This window comes from Excalfactoria chinensis, chromosome 3, assembly GCF_039878825.1.
Source record: "Excalfactoria chinensis isolate bCotChi1 chromosome 3, bCotChi1.hap2, whole genome shotgun sequence".
NCBI lineage: Eukaryota > Metazoa > Chordata > Aves > Galliformes > Phasianidae > Excalfactoria > Excalfactoria chinensis.
The window spans coordinates 103099520-103115432 of record NC_092827.1 but is presented as its reverse complement, the minus strand read 5'-3'; the positions used below and the strand labels follow the sequence as shown (position 1 = coordinate 103115432).

General features: G+C 35.4%; 1 protein-coding gene across 4 annotated transcripts in view; it reads right to left on the bottom strand.

The window, feature by feature from the left end:
* USP34 (ubiquitin specific peptidase 34) overlaps nt 1–15913 on the bottom strand; it is a 130517-nt gene that overhangs the window by 78713 nt on the left and 35891 nt on the right. For all 4 annotated transcript variants that reach the window (XM_072331279.1, XM_072331277.1, XM_072331280.1 and 1 more), the window contains 4 exons: nt 14681–14873; nt 9828–9889; nt 1032–1113; nt 846–938 (listed from right to left, as the gene is read on the bottom strand). In XM_072331279.1, the coding sequence (XP_072187380.1) occupies nt 846–938; nt 1032–1113; nt 9828–9889; nt 14681–14873 (430 nt within the window). The remainder of the gene's footprint in view (nt 1–845; nt 939–1031; nt 1114–9827; nt 9890–14680; nt 14874–15913) is intronic.

The window sequence follows — 15913 nt, the reverse complement described above, 5'->3', positions numbered from 1 at the left end:
TAAGCCTCTACTGCCATATCATCAACATCCATCTCTGACATGAGGAGACATCATCATCAAACTGAAATCATTATTAACCTAATACTGAAAATTGTTAAAACCTGCTAGAGTGAATATTATAGTAAGCATAATAACATTTTAGCTGAATTTCATAACAACAGTGGACTACAGAGTTTCCAGAATATTTACAGCAGTATTTGAATGAAACTAAACAGACACTAATACTGCTGAACACAGGAAAAAGAAAAAAAACCTTTCAACTGTAACTTGTGTAAAATGTCTGTTCTGCCCTTTATTTTGTGTGTATTTTTTTTCCTGATAAGTGTATTCAAATCTCCTAAGGAAAAAGAAGCCCCCACAATTTAAAAAATTAATAACAAATTTTTCTGAAGGAAAAAAAAAAAACCTATCAGAGTTTCCAGGCCTAGCAAGCAAAAAGTAAAATCTTACTGCATTCCATAGACTTTAGCACCAGCACTGAAGTACACCCGTGAACTTCACTGCTGCAGTTCTCACCACCTGATTCTTACCAACTAGTGAAGTGGAAGTCACACGAAGAAGGGGCAAGACAACTTACCACAACAGCAGAAGAAATACATTACAATCTTTGTCCCTATTTTTGGTGAAAATGCTACGACTTCTATGTAAGTAGAAACAGATTAGTAAAATCTTAGCAATTAATGGAAAAAACTGAAAGTTTCCTAACTCAAAATGTCGTAAGCTAAACATTAGAATAAATAAAGAAAAATTCAAGGAACTCAACTTTATGAATGTGAAATAAAAGTACCTTGCCATTTTCCAATTTTTGTACTACTTCTGCAATTATTAAATAAAATCACATATACCTGTGCTGCAGCCCAAATACAGTCTGTATGTTGAGTACTAAGTCTCCCTTCGGCTGCAAGAAAATTCAGAATCACTTGGCACTGTTTGATGATCTGCAAAGTGAAAAGATATTGAGGAAAGATTTACTAGAACAAGCTACTCCTTGATATTTACACCAAAAATAACAGACATAATTTTATACAAACCTCAATGTGTATGTTTGGTCCAAAAATGTGTTCAACTACATTGTTGCTGATAAGCCAGTCTGCAAGCTCTTTTGCAATTGACCTAGAGATAGAAAGGGGGGGGGGGGGGGGGGAAGGGAAGGAGAGGAGAAAAAACATGTAAAATTATCTTTCTCTAATAAATATCCAGTACTCTTCCCTAGCACACCACTTCATTTAAATTAACATATGTAACTGTGGTAAGCATAAAAAAAATGGTTTTGAACACAATACATTCATTCACTGCTCTCTGTATTTTTTGTTTCAGCCAAACATCAACATTTCCCATTTATCCTTAAGACTGTCAGCAAACGTGAACAACTGTACGTTTTTTATTGCTTAGAAGTTCAAAGACCAACTGAAGACTACTTTCAGACACTTCACAGGATGTTTATGATAAAAAAGAATTGCTGAATTTACAGTAAAGTCCCAAAACAACTACTGAGTTTGCAACCATAGCTAAAGGTAGGAGTGATGTAAATGATTTTTATAAGAAAACTACCTAAACATTTTTTTGTTTTCCAGAGTAAACAGCAATTCACATAGTTTCAAAAACCTATGTATGACACAGTCATACTCACAGATACAGATAGCACACATTTTGTTTCATCCACAGCAATGGACAATCATTGACAATCCATAATGAAATATTCAAACAGAGAAAGATAACGAATCTGAATTTTCCAAAATAAAAGTTTTATAAATACAAATTCAAAAACTAACTGCCCAAACTGGATGCTACTGTATAAGCTTCTTTTTATTCCTTCTCTGCAAGCGTTTGCAATTCCAGATTTTGGCATCAGAAAGCAATTAAAACACATTTCAGTATTTAAAGCACAGCCCCTAGTTTAAATGATGCTGAAATAAAAGTACTCTGTCACACAAACAAGAGAGAAGGGGAGAGAAGGGGTGTCTTAGTGGACTACGGGAATAATTACTTTTTACCACTAGTACCTGTGCTGCAAACACAGCCACTGCTATCATGGATTACAAAGATTGTCAGTTTCTTTAGTTACAAAAGGATTGCCTTCTGGGCAGTTCAAAATAGAATTCACCTTTCTGGGGAATACTGCTAATTCCACAATTGTTCTGAACTGCCTGATTGCTGCAGATGAATTCCCGTACTGCCTCATTCTATTCTAATGTTCATTGCAATATACTTTGAAAACAGTAATGTCCCAAAACAGTTGTGAAGTAACTAGTTTGCAAGAATTGACAGTTTAATAACACTATCATGTATGACTTGCTAATAAAACAAGGGAAAGTCAGTATGAGTATTTGAGCACAAGAGCACAAAGAAGGTACACTTGGTATGCTTTGCTTTTATTTTACTTCCAACAGCCTCATTTAGCAAATAAATACATAGAATAAACCACTGCTCATAAAACCTCGAAGACACCAACCCCAAACCAAACATCAGAGTATGCATTTTACATATTCATTCAGAATTTGGTTTCTAATACAATATGAAGAAACATTCTCATGTGGGTCTTGAAGATTGTCATGTAGGATCTTGCAGATTTTACAGCTGAAGCTGTTTTTCAATTGAATATATCTACCAGTATCCTTTGAACAACCTCTGAACAATGCTCTCATCCATCTGTCTCCATGTTGACAAGCAGAAGTGACTACAGTGGTATTGTCCAAACAGCTTGTAACCCTGTGACTTTTCATGTTAGACTACTAGTCTTGGCATCAACTGCAAGACTAGAAAACCAGAAAACAGAGTGCTCACAGATAGATTTTCTTGTGAGATGTGAGCAATCAGTTTGATTTCTTACGTGAGAGAAATGGTCTTTATACTCTTGTTTCATATGCAAACAGCATGGTAGCAAAATACATGGCTTTGTTACTGATGAAGAGCCAACCAACATAAGGACTGTGTTTCCTTCTGGGAAGTAGTAAACCTATAGTGTATACGCAGTCATTGGAAGTTGTGATGGAATTCAAAATCAAAAATCACCATTTGTCTTACATTACAGTTTCCCAGCACACACTCTTGAACACTGAGTGTCACTTGCAAAAACACCCCCTCCTTTACAGCCTGTCTGCTTCCAGCTTAACTCTTACTGCTTTGAACTGCTTTTGCCCTACTGTGGTTGAAAGGATCTTGCTACATGACCAACACACAGCCAAAAAGCATCAGTTTTCATTCTACTCATATAAAAGGTAGACAGACCTGACATGACTGAACATACACCCAGTGGATGCAGAAGACCTGAACTGAGACATTTCTGACTATAAAACATGAAGAAAAGGAAACATTTCTGAAAAATATTTCAGAGTTAACACTAAAATTACAAGTCAACTGAAGTAACATCCTTCCAGCACTGTTGCAATCATGGTTCAAACCCCCCCTTGCCCAGGTTCTAGCAAAACCCCCGCTAGGGCCAAGAAGACCACCGTGACTCAGCAAGGAAGGTGGCAAAATGGCGTTTATTAGGAGTAATCAACACCTTATATACCTTAATTACTTCGTCTATGCCCCCTAGGGCGCATGTTTGAAATGCGCACCCAAGGTACATCACGGAAGAGGGGGGGCTACTACCACCATAACATCCCGAAAAGTCCCGCTACTGCCTACCTGCCTACAACAGCTCCCCCCCTCCAAATACTACAAGGTTCAGCCTCGTTAGCATCTACAACACAGCACCACTAAGTTTCTTCTAGGATCTGGATTGTTAGATCTGTTTCTTTGACAACAAACCCCAAGTAAGCACTGACGGATTCACTGGCACTGCTAATTCAGAAGGACACAAGGAATGCTGTTTTTTAATACATGTATTCTCAAAGATAACATCTTTTTGTTTAGCGAATTTTCCTTGAATGTGTTTTTTCACATTTGAGAACAGACTGAAAATCTTAACTCACAAGCAGTTTCAGAACCTCACACAAAAAAGCAGAGCAACCTGAAACAACTATTTACAAGAAAACTCGAAAGTCTTTAGTATCTTTCAGTATTTTTCAATGTGGCTTCATTTTGATTTTACAACTATATTAAAATTCCTCTACTATAGTCAGTATTCTTCAAAAGAAAGAAGTACTTTTTCACAGAGTGATTTGCAAATTATTATATGACTACTACTATATAATATCACTACATGTCAGATAATCTAGCAGGAACCCAATTTTCAGTAAAAAAACATAAATTATGATCAAGGTATAGGTATGCTCTTCCCTCTAATATGAAAGCAGCTATACAAAGAAATGTTTTACAAACAATACATTTAAGCCCTTGACACTTAAGCAGTGAGAACATTCATCTTTGAAATAACACATATCAGCTCTCTGTGGTGGATTTAGTAACTGAGACAGCAAAAGGAAAAAGCAAAAGGAGAAAACAAAGTGAAGGAAGCAGACATGCTAGTTTGTCTCTAAATCTTTCTCCTGCTGGAAATCTACACAAAATATTAGTCTAGACAACCTGTAGGCTTCATTAATTTCTCCCTAGACTTTTAATAGAATTCACAATCAGTTAATGTCTTTTTAAAAGAGATCACAGAATCACAGAATTGTAGGGGTTGGAAGGGACCTCTAGAGATCATCGAGTCCAACCCCCCTGCCAAAGCAGGCTCCCTACACCACGTCACACAGGTAGGCGTCCAGGCGGGTCTTGAATATCTCCAGAGAAGGAGACTCCACCACCTCCCTGGGCAGCCTGTTCCAGTGCTCCGTCACTCTCACTGTAAAGAAGTTCTTGCGCACATTCGTGCGGAACTTCCTATGCTGAAGTTTCAGCCCATTGCCCCACGCACTACTGAAAAGAGACCAGCCTCGCCACTATAGCTCCCACACCCCAGGTATTTATAAACCTGGATCAAGTCCCCTCTCAGCCTTCTTTTCTCAAGGCTAAACAGACCCAGTTCCCTAAGTCTCTCCTCATAGGGGAGATGCTCCAGGCCCTTCACCATCTTTGTGGCCCTCCGCTGGACTCTTTCCAAGAGATCCCTGTCTTTTTTGTACTGGGGAGCCCAGAACTGGACACAGTATTCCAGATGAGGCCTCACCAGGGCAGAGTAGAGGGGGAGGATCACCTCCCTTGACCTGCTGGCTACGCTCTTTTTAATGCACCCCAGTATGCCATTGGCCTTTTTGGCTACAAGGGCACACTGCTGGCTCATGGCCAACCTGTCGTCCACCAGGACGCCCAGGTCCCTCTCAGCAGAGCTCCTCTCCAGCAGGTCTTCCCCCAACCTGTACTGGTGTATGCAATTATTTCTACCTAGATGCAAGACTCTACACTTGCTTTTGTTAAACCTCATCCGGTTTCTTACTGCCCAGCTCTCCAGCCTGTCCAGGTCTCTCTGAATGGCCGCACAGCCTTCAGGCATGTCAGCCAATCCTCCCAGCTTCGTGTCATCAGCAAACTTGCTGAGGGTGTCCACTATCCCCTCATCAAGGTCGTTGATGAAGATGTTGAACAAGACTGGACCCAGCACAGACCCCTGGGGGACACCACTAGTCACAGGCCTCCAGCCAGACACCGCACCGCCAACGACAACCCTCTGCACTCTGCCAGTCAGCCAATTCTTGATCCACTTCACCGTCCACTCATCTATCCCATACTTCCTCAGCTTTGTTATAAGGATGTCATGGGGGACCGTATCAAAAGCCTTACTGAAATCAAGGTAGACTACTAGATGCTGTAGTTCCAAGAAATTAAACTCAAGCACTTTTAACATTAATTTGTCTAGATATTTCACAGTACTGAAGAAAAGAGCAAGTGTTTGTTTCTGAACTGTATTTACAAAAGTTGAGTATTAATACCTGAATTCCATTCATTATTGTATATAAATCCAGAAGGAAACCACATTGTACACGTTTCCTGGTAGCTCTTAAAGAATGTCTCTCTGAAGGAAGACTGTGTTAAAATCCTAGAAACATTTTAAGCTAAGTCCAAGGTACTATATTTGAAAACCACAGGATCATCCAGATTCAGGAACCAATCCCACAGCAAAGTAACCCTCCCAAAACAAAATCTTCTTTACTGAAACAGTCTATTCCTGTCACAATCCACCACGCAGCTACAGAAATGCACCAGCTCAGTACTGGATAAAATGCAGCAATGTTACTGAAAAACGTAATATAAAAAACTCAAAAAAACAGCAAGAACAAGTAGCTTGTAAAGGATGAACACTAATATTTCTTGACTAAATCACTGAAATAGATCCCACAAAAAATAATCACAAATGGGAAGCACTGATCTTAATCATTTAGGATCAGATATGTGAACAGCATATAGAAGGCTGTGAACAGCATATAGAAGGCACATTCCCAACATTCGAACATGTTTTTGTTTAGCAGCACACAGTTTACTATTTGACCTTTTGCAAGCATCAAAAGCATGTTGACACAGTTGAACTATAATGTATGCCACTAGAAAGAAATTATAGAGAGCTGAGCGAATAACTGCACTATTCTGTTTTTGGAGAAAGCCTGAGAAAATCCATGTGAATGTGGAAATAGAGAGGGGGAAGTTGGCTTTTAAAATCAAGTTGCTATAAACTCAGCCTGGGAGCCAAGGCAAAATACAAGAAAGCAACTCAACACAAACTAACAAAACAGCAGTGAAAGGAAAAACCAACACAAAGCTTGTAGTTTAGTATCTGCTTAAGAGGGAAGAGAAATAAGATACAATTTAGATCCTTACGTTGACAGGTGATGTGAATTTTTAGTGAGGGCAGTCAGGTTCTAAAATGAGGAGGGAGATCATCTTAGCATCAACCTGAATTACAAAACTCAAATTCTTGGCCTGCCAAGTGAAAATCAAAACATCCATACTGCTATTTTCACAAACCAATCGTTCCTCATTAAGAAAAAGAATATTTTCTCCTTTTATAGTGCATATAGAACAAAAAAATCATTCCCTCCATGAAGAAAATGACATCAGCCAAATAGTTTTAGAAAATCAGTATTCAAAAATATGAAGATTATTCTGTTCAATCCCATTATTTTACCTCTGGTAAATTTCATGCTCCTCAGTTCCTTAGACAGGATCAAATTTTTGGCATCTTAAAAGCCACAAACAGCTAAATTAAAGGTATCGTTCTGATGGATGAAGTTGAGTCATCAAGACACTGCACACAGCTGGACAGTATCAATAAGCACAGACCCTGAGCCCTGCCAAAGACAGTCAAGTAAACTAAATGTAATAAGACATACAAATATCTATAGCTAGAGAACAGATTTCCCGTAGTTTTCTGCTGCTTTCCAGTGAAAGCTGTGAAATGCAATTTGTTCCCTAGGCAGAAAATGCTTCAGCTTGTCTTACAGAAAAATCTGCAATCCATGCAGAGAAAGGAGGGAAGCTACTGATGTAAAACATTTGCAAAAAAAAAAAAAAAATAAAATCCTGATACTTCCACATAAGAGGAAGAGCTAGAACTACCTTGTAGCTCTTAAAAAAAAAAAAAAAAAAGAAAGAAAAAAAAAAAAAGAGAGACCTCCCGCAAACCCACCTTATCAAGATATAGAAGCAGAAATTCCAAAGGTTGACAGTTCCAAATGCATCTGGAAAAGTCAAAACACATAAGGGGGATGACCATATATAATGAAAAACATCTTTGTTTGATAAATCTGCAGAGGCTACAAAGGTACAAAATAAATAAGACTTCTCCTCTGACCAAGGAATAAAAAAATAGGATTGAAAAGCTTTCCTTTTGCTGCTCATTCAATCACTGCCAACTCCATAAGCGCTTTCTGATCCAAAAATTTCTCCTGAAGAAAGTCAAGTGAGAGAGAAGCTTTGTACTGAATGAACTGCAGAAGAAAGACATTTTCCCCATCCTTCTGTGTCAAACTTTTATGATTATTTGGCCTGCAAAACAATAGGATAAGAGATTCCAAAAGACGTGAAGACAAGCAGCAATACTTGGTATTGATTTGTACCCAGTTTTTCAGGTAAAATATCAGAGAGACTGGAATTCAGATTAGAAAAAAAAAAAAAAAAAAATCACATACTACCAACATGGAAAAGAAGGTATTCTGTCAACGATGCATTCCTTCAAATGACAGTCTTACAGATGCCCTTGCCAAGAAAGTAACAAACCAAATGAGAACTTGACCATTTTCTTCAGCTTTAAGATAACTGATCTATCTCCATCGTATATCTGCTCTTCTTCAGGGAAATTATAACACCCTCTTTTTTTCCTTTTTAGTATTCCTCAATTTGTTACTGCTTATTAAACAATTCATTCATAATGTATTTCAGACGATAAACTAACCAAGTTTCAGACTTATAGCATGAAGCAAGGAAGAGAAAGAATGGGTAAAACACGTTTGCCTGTCCCAGAGTAACAATGTACCATAAACTGGCAGTACAAAATTGAAAACACCCCAGTCAACCAAGCCGCTTCAATTAAATCTCAAAATCTTTCTACCACATAACCTAAAAGCTACTTATACTCCTAATGTATTTACTTCTACTGATATAGAACGAAACACACTGGAAAAAAACCCACACCTCCTAGGTCACAAATAACACACGTTTATTAGAACAGAGCAAATATTGAGAAATGTACATTTGCTTATTGAAACAGCATTCAGGTTTCATCAGATTATGGTGAGACATTTACATTATGTTTGAAGGTAATTCTTCTGTTTATTTTTTTCCCCCCGATACTATGTATCAAAATTCACTTTTTAGTAAGCGATAAGTGGATATCATGTTTTAATAAATGGATTCATGCTCACCTATTCATTTAATGAATAATTACTTGAACAAAAAGATTGCAAGCAGCTATTTGGTTTGTATTCTCAAGGTATTTTCACATTTTTCTGGAAGAAAAATATCACAGATTCTGACTCTTTTTAGAGTATCAACTTATTAACGCAAATTCCACTGAAGACAGTCAAGTTGCTATTCACATGAAATCTACAGCACTGCAATCCTGACTACAGCTACAGCTGAGTAAGTGTTAAAGATAAACAACTAACTGTATAAAAAAAAGAAAGCCAGCTGCTGCCGTCACACCCATCACTAACAAGGAAAAGATACTGGAGAGTGTGTGTATCTAGTGAAACAAGATAAACACATGGATACAACCCCTAAGATAACAGGAAAGTACACATCACAAGTAAAATCATAAGTTCTAGAGAATTTGTCTAGGAATTCAAAAGAATGCTTATATCACCTACCTAAATACATAATTTTGTCTAACTCGTGAACAGCTGTAGCACTGATTTTAAAGCTGTCCAAATTTAATAAACTTCCTTAACAGAATACAATCCCATGCATTAAACTTCACAAAGATTTATGCAAGTCATGTTTAAAATTGTTAAGCTCACCTGAAAGGGATTTTGAAAGAAACAAACAAACAGAACAAAAGCCAGTTCTAAAAGCACTGTCTCACAAACTCTCTAGAAAACTAGCAACAAGGAAGGGTGCCAGTGATGGCAAAACAAGTCTTCGATAACTACAGTATTAGGAAGCAATGAGATGAGAGCAAAAATATTGCTTGGATGTGAGATAGCTAGTTCATATTTACACTTCATAGCTGTTACAGGTATTTATTATTTAATAATCTACATTTTTCTAAAGGTTACCTTATCTTAAAAAAAAAAAAAAAAAAAAAGAAGTAAAAAAAAAAAAGTAAAAAAAAAAATCATCAAACGTTTAATAATACTTTCAAAATTGCCATTTAAAAACATTTATTACACCCCCGATTAGAATATTTCTCATAAACAGATCAGACCATTACTACTTCCCAATGTTTTAAATCTATAATAATACAGAAGAACTGCAAAAGTGCACTTAAAGTATATAATGTTCCTACTTACGTTTCTGTGTCTGAAACTAATGACTCATTATTACAGACATCATTGAAGGTATGAAGTTGATTCTACAGTTAGAAAAAGGAAGAAAAAAACCAAAATGTTATCTAAATATGTCGTAAAGTAGTTCTTTTATGTTAATAAATAATATTAGTGACAGAAAACACATTTTTATAGTCTGAAAAGACTGTGCTTATAAATAAACTCCTTTGACAAAAATTGAAACAACACACATTCTCACAGACAACTGGGATAGGTCCTATTTCTTTATTTTTCTCTTTTAAATCAGCAATTCTTTTAGTAAACCAGTTAAACGGTAATAGAAAACTGCCCTCAACAGAAATCAAATCATCTAGTAGTAATATAGCATATAGCTCTTCATGAGTAACGAAACACACCCTCTTAACACAGGCTTTAGGATGAGTTTCTGCACCATTATAGAATTACTACAACAGAAAACATTTCAATATTGTTAACGAGGCAAAAAAAAAAAAAAAGTCCACAGAGCCAAAGAGTTAAAATCTCAATATTCATAAAAATAATGGAGTTGTTGCTGTTTTTTTTTTTTCAAACAAGATGCCCCAAAGAAAAAAAAAAAATGTTGAATGATCATGCCTCTCGTGTTTATAAAACACATCAGTAAATATATCCATGTACCAAAATCTTTCCTGATTCTGAATTTCGTTCAGGTTGCCAAAATTCATTGTTAATATCCTTGAAAGCTGAGAATTCTGAAAAGCTATAGCTGATAGTGGGTTTTGGTTAGTTTGTTAAATTGTAATGCTTTATTTATGGGAAAGCAGTTTTATTTATTACGAAAGTGTATTAACTCCATGCTCTGGAAGTACAAATAACTTAAACTTATTAAAATTGCCTCATCTCACCACCAAGTTACTTCAACCTTCTCCTACTCTTAACTAAAAGAGATTGAAATAATTTGGTCCAGAATAACTTGCAGGGATTGCACTATCATTTATTAAAATACAAAGCTGTCTTTAGAAGCATGAGCCTACTACCATCAACTAAAACTTAGTTCAATGCTGCATGAGAAAAGTGAACCGTTTCAATACCTGAACGTTACAATGGAGGAGGATGACAAAGTAAACTAGAAGAACTGGAATTTTAAAATAAAAACTACACAAGAGCTTTCACAAGCATGTTTTCCTGAAACTACAGACTACAAATTCCAGGACTGCCAATTATACAGACTAAACTAATTTGTTATGCACCTTTAAACATTTGGAATTTCTCTAGTATTTTGTAAGGCTCTCCATAAGAAATTCCTCTGGAGATGTGCTCTCAAAGAAAATAATGAAACAGCTGTAATTATCTATTGTACAACTTGACATTATTGGGTGGTCGTCTTCTATATCTGTAATCTAAGGGCTTTTAATAAAAAATACAAATTTCAAGTGAAAAAAAAAAAAAACAACAAAACCAAAACATTCCCACCAACTTCCTCTTTCCCTCAGCTTCAGCCTTCCAGAAACAGGTGGCCCTGTATCCAGCTATTTACATGAACATGATCTTTTAAGCATTTAAAATTATGTAACAAAGCTTATTTGTTGACGTGCCATAAAAAAAAAAAAAAAAAAAAAGGAAAAAAAAAAAGGCGTTGCAATGGAATTTTTGAAATTCAAATCAAATTCATTGCTTAACTTCACCAAAAGGGTTATTCTTTTCTTTCTTGAAACAACTTGAGTTCATGTGCTCCATAATTCTGCGGACAGTTAATCTCCTTCAAACTGTGCACAAATATTAATGCCCAATCCCAACAACTTCAACAGGGAAAAAAAGTGTTTTTTAAGAAACAAAATTGAATATGAGTAAAAATTAGTGAGACATGAAAGTTGGATTATACAATGATTTACATATAATGATTTACATATAAGTTATTAATAGTTATTTTCAAATGAAGAGCAGGATACGTTTTTGGTGGTTTTTTTTTCATTTTCTGTGAGACAGAAAATTAAGGAACAGAACTTAAACAAGTTGCTATGACTGATTAGAATTGAGTCAAGTAAATTGAAAGGTCACTGGAGTTTCTGAATACTAATATTCCACTTGAACATGCTTTCAAAGTTATCAGAAAGTGAAAGAGTAATAAAGTATGACTATAACCAATTTTAAATCTATAGTCATGTGTTGATTCTAATTTCCCATACAGAATCCTTATAACAATACAAAACAAAGTACATATGGGAAAGTTATGCAGTATGTTATTCTCACTCACCTGGTAAAAAAATTCACTTTATGTTATCATTAATGTCAAAGAAAATAACATTTTTCAATTTTTTTATGATACATGAAAGACCCCAAGAAACTGAAGAGACCTCTGCCCAGACACTCAATCTATCTAATAGAGATGTACTGGTTACTGAGTACAACAGAAGGAAAGCAAAGAAAGCTAAGAACAGAAAGCTTTCTCTAGCTACTTGTGTGTCATGATCCAGTCACCAAAGGAAATTACACTTTCTACACCAAAAACCAATGCAGGAAGAAATAAACGTGCATTGTCCAAGTTCTGTACTGATTTTTTAGTTTTCCCTGGGAAAATACTATAATGCTACATTTCTATTTTACCTGGAAAAAAAAAACAAACAATGCTCAAATCAGTTATGAATTTATTTCTAAGTATTTATATTAATTACTAAGTAACTAGAAGAATCCGATCTAAGAGGAAAAAAAAAAAGAATCCTATCTGTGATACAATAGCAGACAGAGAAGAAGAAACTTAGGAACTGAATGACAGGGAGATGAAACTCAAGAAGGAAAAGGTCAAAACTTCTGGTATATCTTGGTTTTCTGTAGCTATTTCCAACTTGATACTTTACCACTCAAGCTTTCGCTTGGCTAAAATTAACCTACATGTGTCTATCTTCAACCTTGTTAGGTAAATAAGAACTTAAGTCAGATGATATGACACATTAAGTATGCACTACTCCTCAAGAGAGGTAAGCCTGTATTTGGTGGTAAGCAAAGATAATGCCTGTATGCCACACAGCATGTATTCTATGAGTCTCAAGAGTTTCCATGGAACTAAAAGGTTTAATTTTAGGACTTGTCATGTTAGACCAAAAAGACCAAGACCAAATCCTCAGCTTTAGACAAAGAAAAGTTGAAGAGCGGAAAATATTTTGCAGTTTTCTTTATTCTAAAGTCTTGAACACAAAATGGAAGGTTGAAATTGTATTGGCTGGGCAGAGTAATTCAATGAAATTTGTCAAGGTATGACAAATTCTAGTCATCAAAATCATGAGCAGAAATAAAAGAAACTTCAGAAAAGTAGTCATGAAAGTCTATCAGAAAAAGATGAGACTGTGTGAAAATACTAAGCAGACTCGTACGATATTTTTGCAAACAGATCCTTGTTTGCAAAGAAGACAGGAAACTTCTAGTGGTAGTCAAACTTCCTGTAAATTATGGCTCAAATTTCACAGATCTGGCAATTAAAATTGCTCCTGGCTAAGCATGCTAACCTAAATGATACGAAGCTCAAAAGTCAAAAAAAAGCAGAAGATGCTTCCAAAGATTCTTCCATGAGATCTTTAAAAATAGAACCAAAAAAGAAAATTTCCCATTATTTGAAAAAAAAAGAATGAGTTTCAAGTAGTTTTATACATTATTTATATAAAAAGGACTCAATGATTTCTTAACAAACAATGTTACAAGGTTAGTTTTTTTTCACATGCTGAAACCTATTTACTTCAGTCTAAAAATACTGCAGAATGTTGCTTTTGGTAATATCTGCTACTCAAAAAAATCTCACTTTTACAGTAACAACGATTGATTGCAACATGTCAAAACGTAACTATTAAAAGGGACACAATTTCACTTTCCCCTAAAAAAATGCAAGAAAAATAAGCACATGCATTCATTTTGCATAAGGATATCCATACAGTAGCTGATGAAATCAACCACTCAAAACTTAAGTGCTTATAGTAATAAAAATCTACTGTAGCTCAAACTATAAAAACACTGGAAATTTACTTTTAAAACAGTGATACTAGAAAATATATTTTCCAAACCAGTACGGAATAAAATAAATTTTTAAAAAGTGTGGCAGAAGGAAATTCCTTCTACATCCAAGCAATGGCCATTTTTAAAAATATATCTACAAGGTATGTTAAGAAATATGTAACTCCACAAATATTAAAGCAATGAAAAATCCAAACAAAGATATACGCTGTATATCACATTACCCAAAAAGAAATTAAAAATTCACTTTACACTAATGAGGACAGAAAATCAGAACTCAAGCATTGAGCATACTGCATACAACATACAGTATTTATGCAAAGTAATAAATTGCCTATACGTATAGACAGTAACAAATACCCGTTGTCACTATTTCTTCCAAAAGTTAAATTTTACTGTAGTTTGGTTTAGCATCTCTATTGAGTTAACTGTCTTATGTTTTCAACTCTACAAATGCAAAACCAAATGACAGGAAAACGAGGTAGATTCAACACAGAGAATCACAGAGAAGCAGCTAATCGCAGTAAAACACTATGAAGGTGAGAATCAAAACACTGTTTTGTTGTAAGCAACAAATATAGCCATGCTAAGGCATTTCATTTCACACAGTCAACACAAAACACTTTAAAATGCAGCTCTGTTTAGCACGGTAAATTGTTCAGTAAATGTGTTACAGTTCTATACGCTACAGAACGTAGCTATGTCTTATCTTTCAGTGAAACATTCACAACCATGAATATAATTTCCTAATATTCCATAGATGAGAATTCTGCTGTTTTCAAACATTTTTTAAAATATCCTAAACAACAAGTCAGAAAATTGTAAAGCACAAAAAGACATTTTCTTCTAAAAATTATTTATATTTTTAAAGAAGTTCTTACTGTTATTTGACTCAGCCCAGCCAATCTCATTGTTAGAGTTGGAGACATAAAGTATTTAAACGCAAGATCAAGGCTTTCTTTATCAAAGCACAAAGCAGTATCCAGTGGCTCTTTAACTGTGCTCCACATTAAATCTGCCATGTTCCGGGCTGCACTCTGTCGTAACTCCTGGTCTGACAGTTTACATAAATACCTAGAATAAATTACAAAAGAAAGAAAAGAAAAAGAGTATGATTCAAACTAGAACACTCCTGGAACACCATCTTGATTATAGAAAGTATGTATTTCCAACAGCCCTAGGAGTACTAAGCCTTAAAATATCATTATCAATAATCTATCAACAGTTGACAGCAATGAAAAAACACTATGGAATTAGATAAAATATTATAAAAAGTAAACACATTTCTTATTTTAATCCCCTTCAAATATATTTTCTGAAGAAAGAGATTTAGACAAAATGGAACAAATCTCATGCAGTTCTCTGGAAACGCAGATTGGAAGCCTTCAGTATTTCAACTCCATCCAACCTTGACTTAAATGCACAGAAACATAGTATACGTACATTTAACAGTCTTAAATCTGAACCCATCCTTGGAAGACTTGACAAATATAAGAGAAAATACAAAAATGCAAAAGAGATATTAAACTGCACATGGTTAAATTTGTACACTATTCTTTTGCACTGCTGTTGTATAAACATTAGTAAATTTTAAAAGCAACAACAAAAAACAAACACAGGCCTTTCTTAGTTAGACTGAGGCCCTTTTTCACAGCTCTTGTGTAGAGGCCTTAAAACAAACACACTTTAGTGATACTTAACATTGTCGAACACAGCAAAGATGCTCTAGTGCAAACGATCAGAGAATACATCCATAACAGAAATCACAGCTAAGTTACAGAAAGACTAGAGAAAGACCACTGAGCGTCCTTATTAATTATGGTATTGCACTTCTTACATGGAGCAGTGCAAGTCAGATAATGGCATACTTCTGTGCTATGATTTCTATACAAAGTGTCAACGAAAAGCGAGTTACTCACTTGTAAAGAGTTCAGCAGCAAACCAGAGCCAGTAAACTACATCAAATCTACAGACAGGTGACAGGAGTTGCACTCTGACAAAAGAAATTACCCAGCCCACACTACAAAATGTAATCATTTCAACTTTCAGCAACCTTGGACCATTTTTTACATGTGAACTATAATCAGCCCTAGTTCCAAAAGTTCTTCAATCAT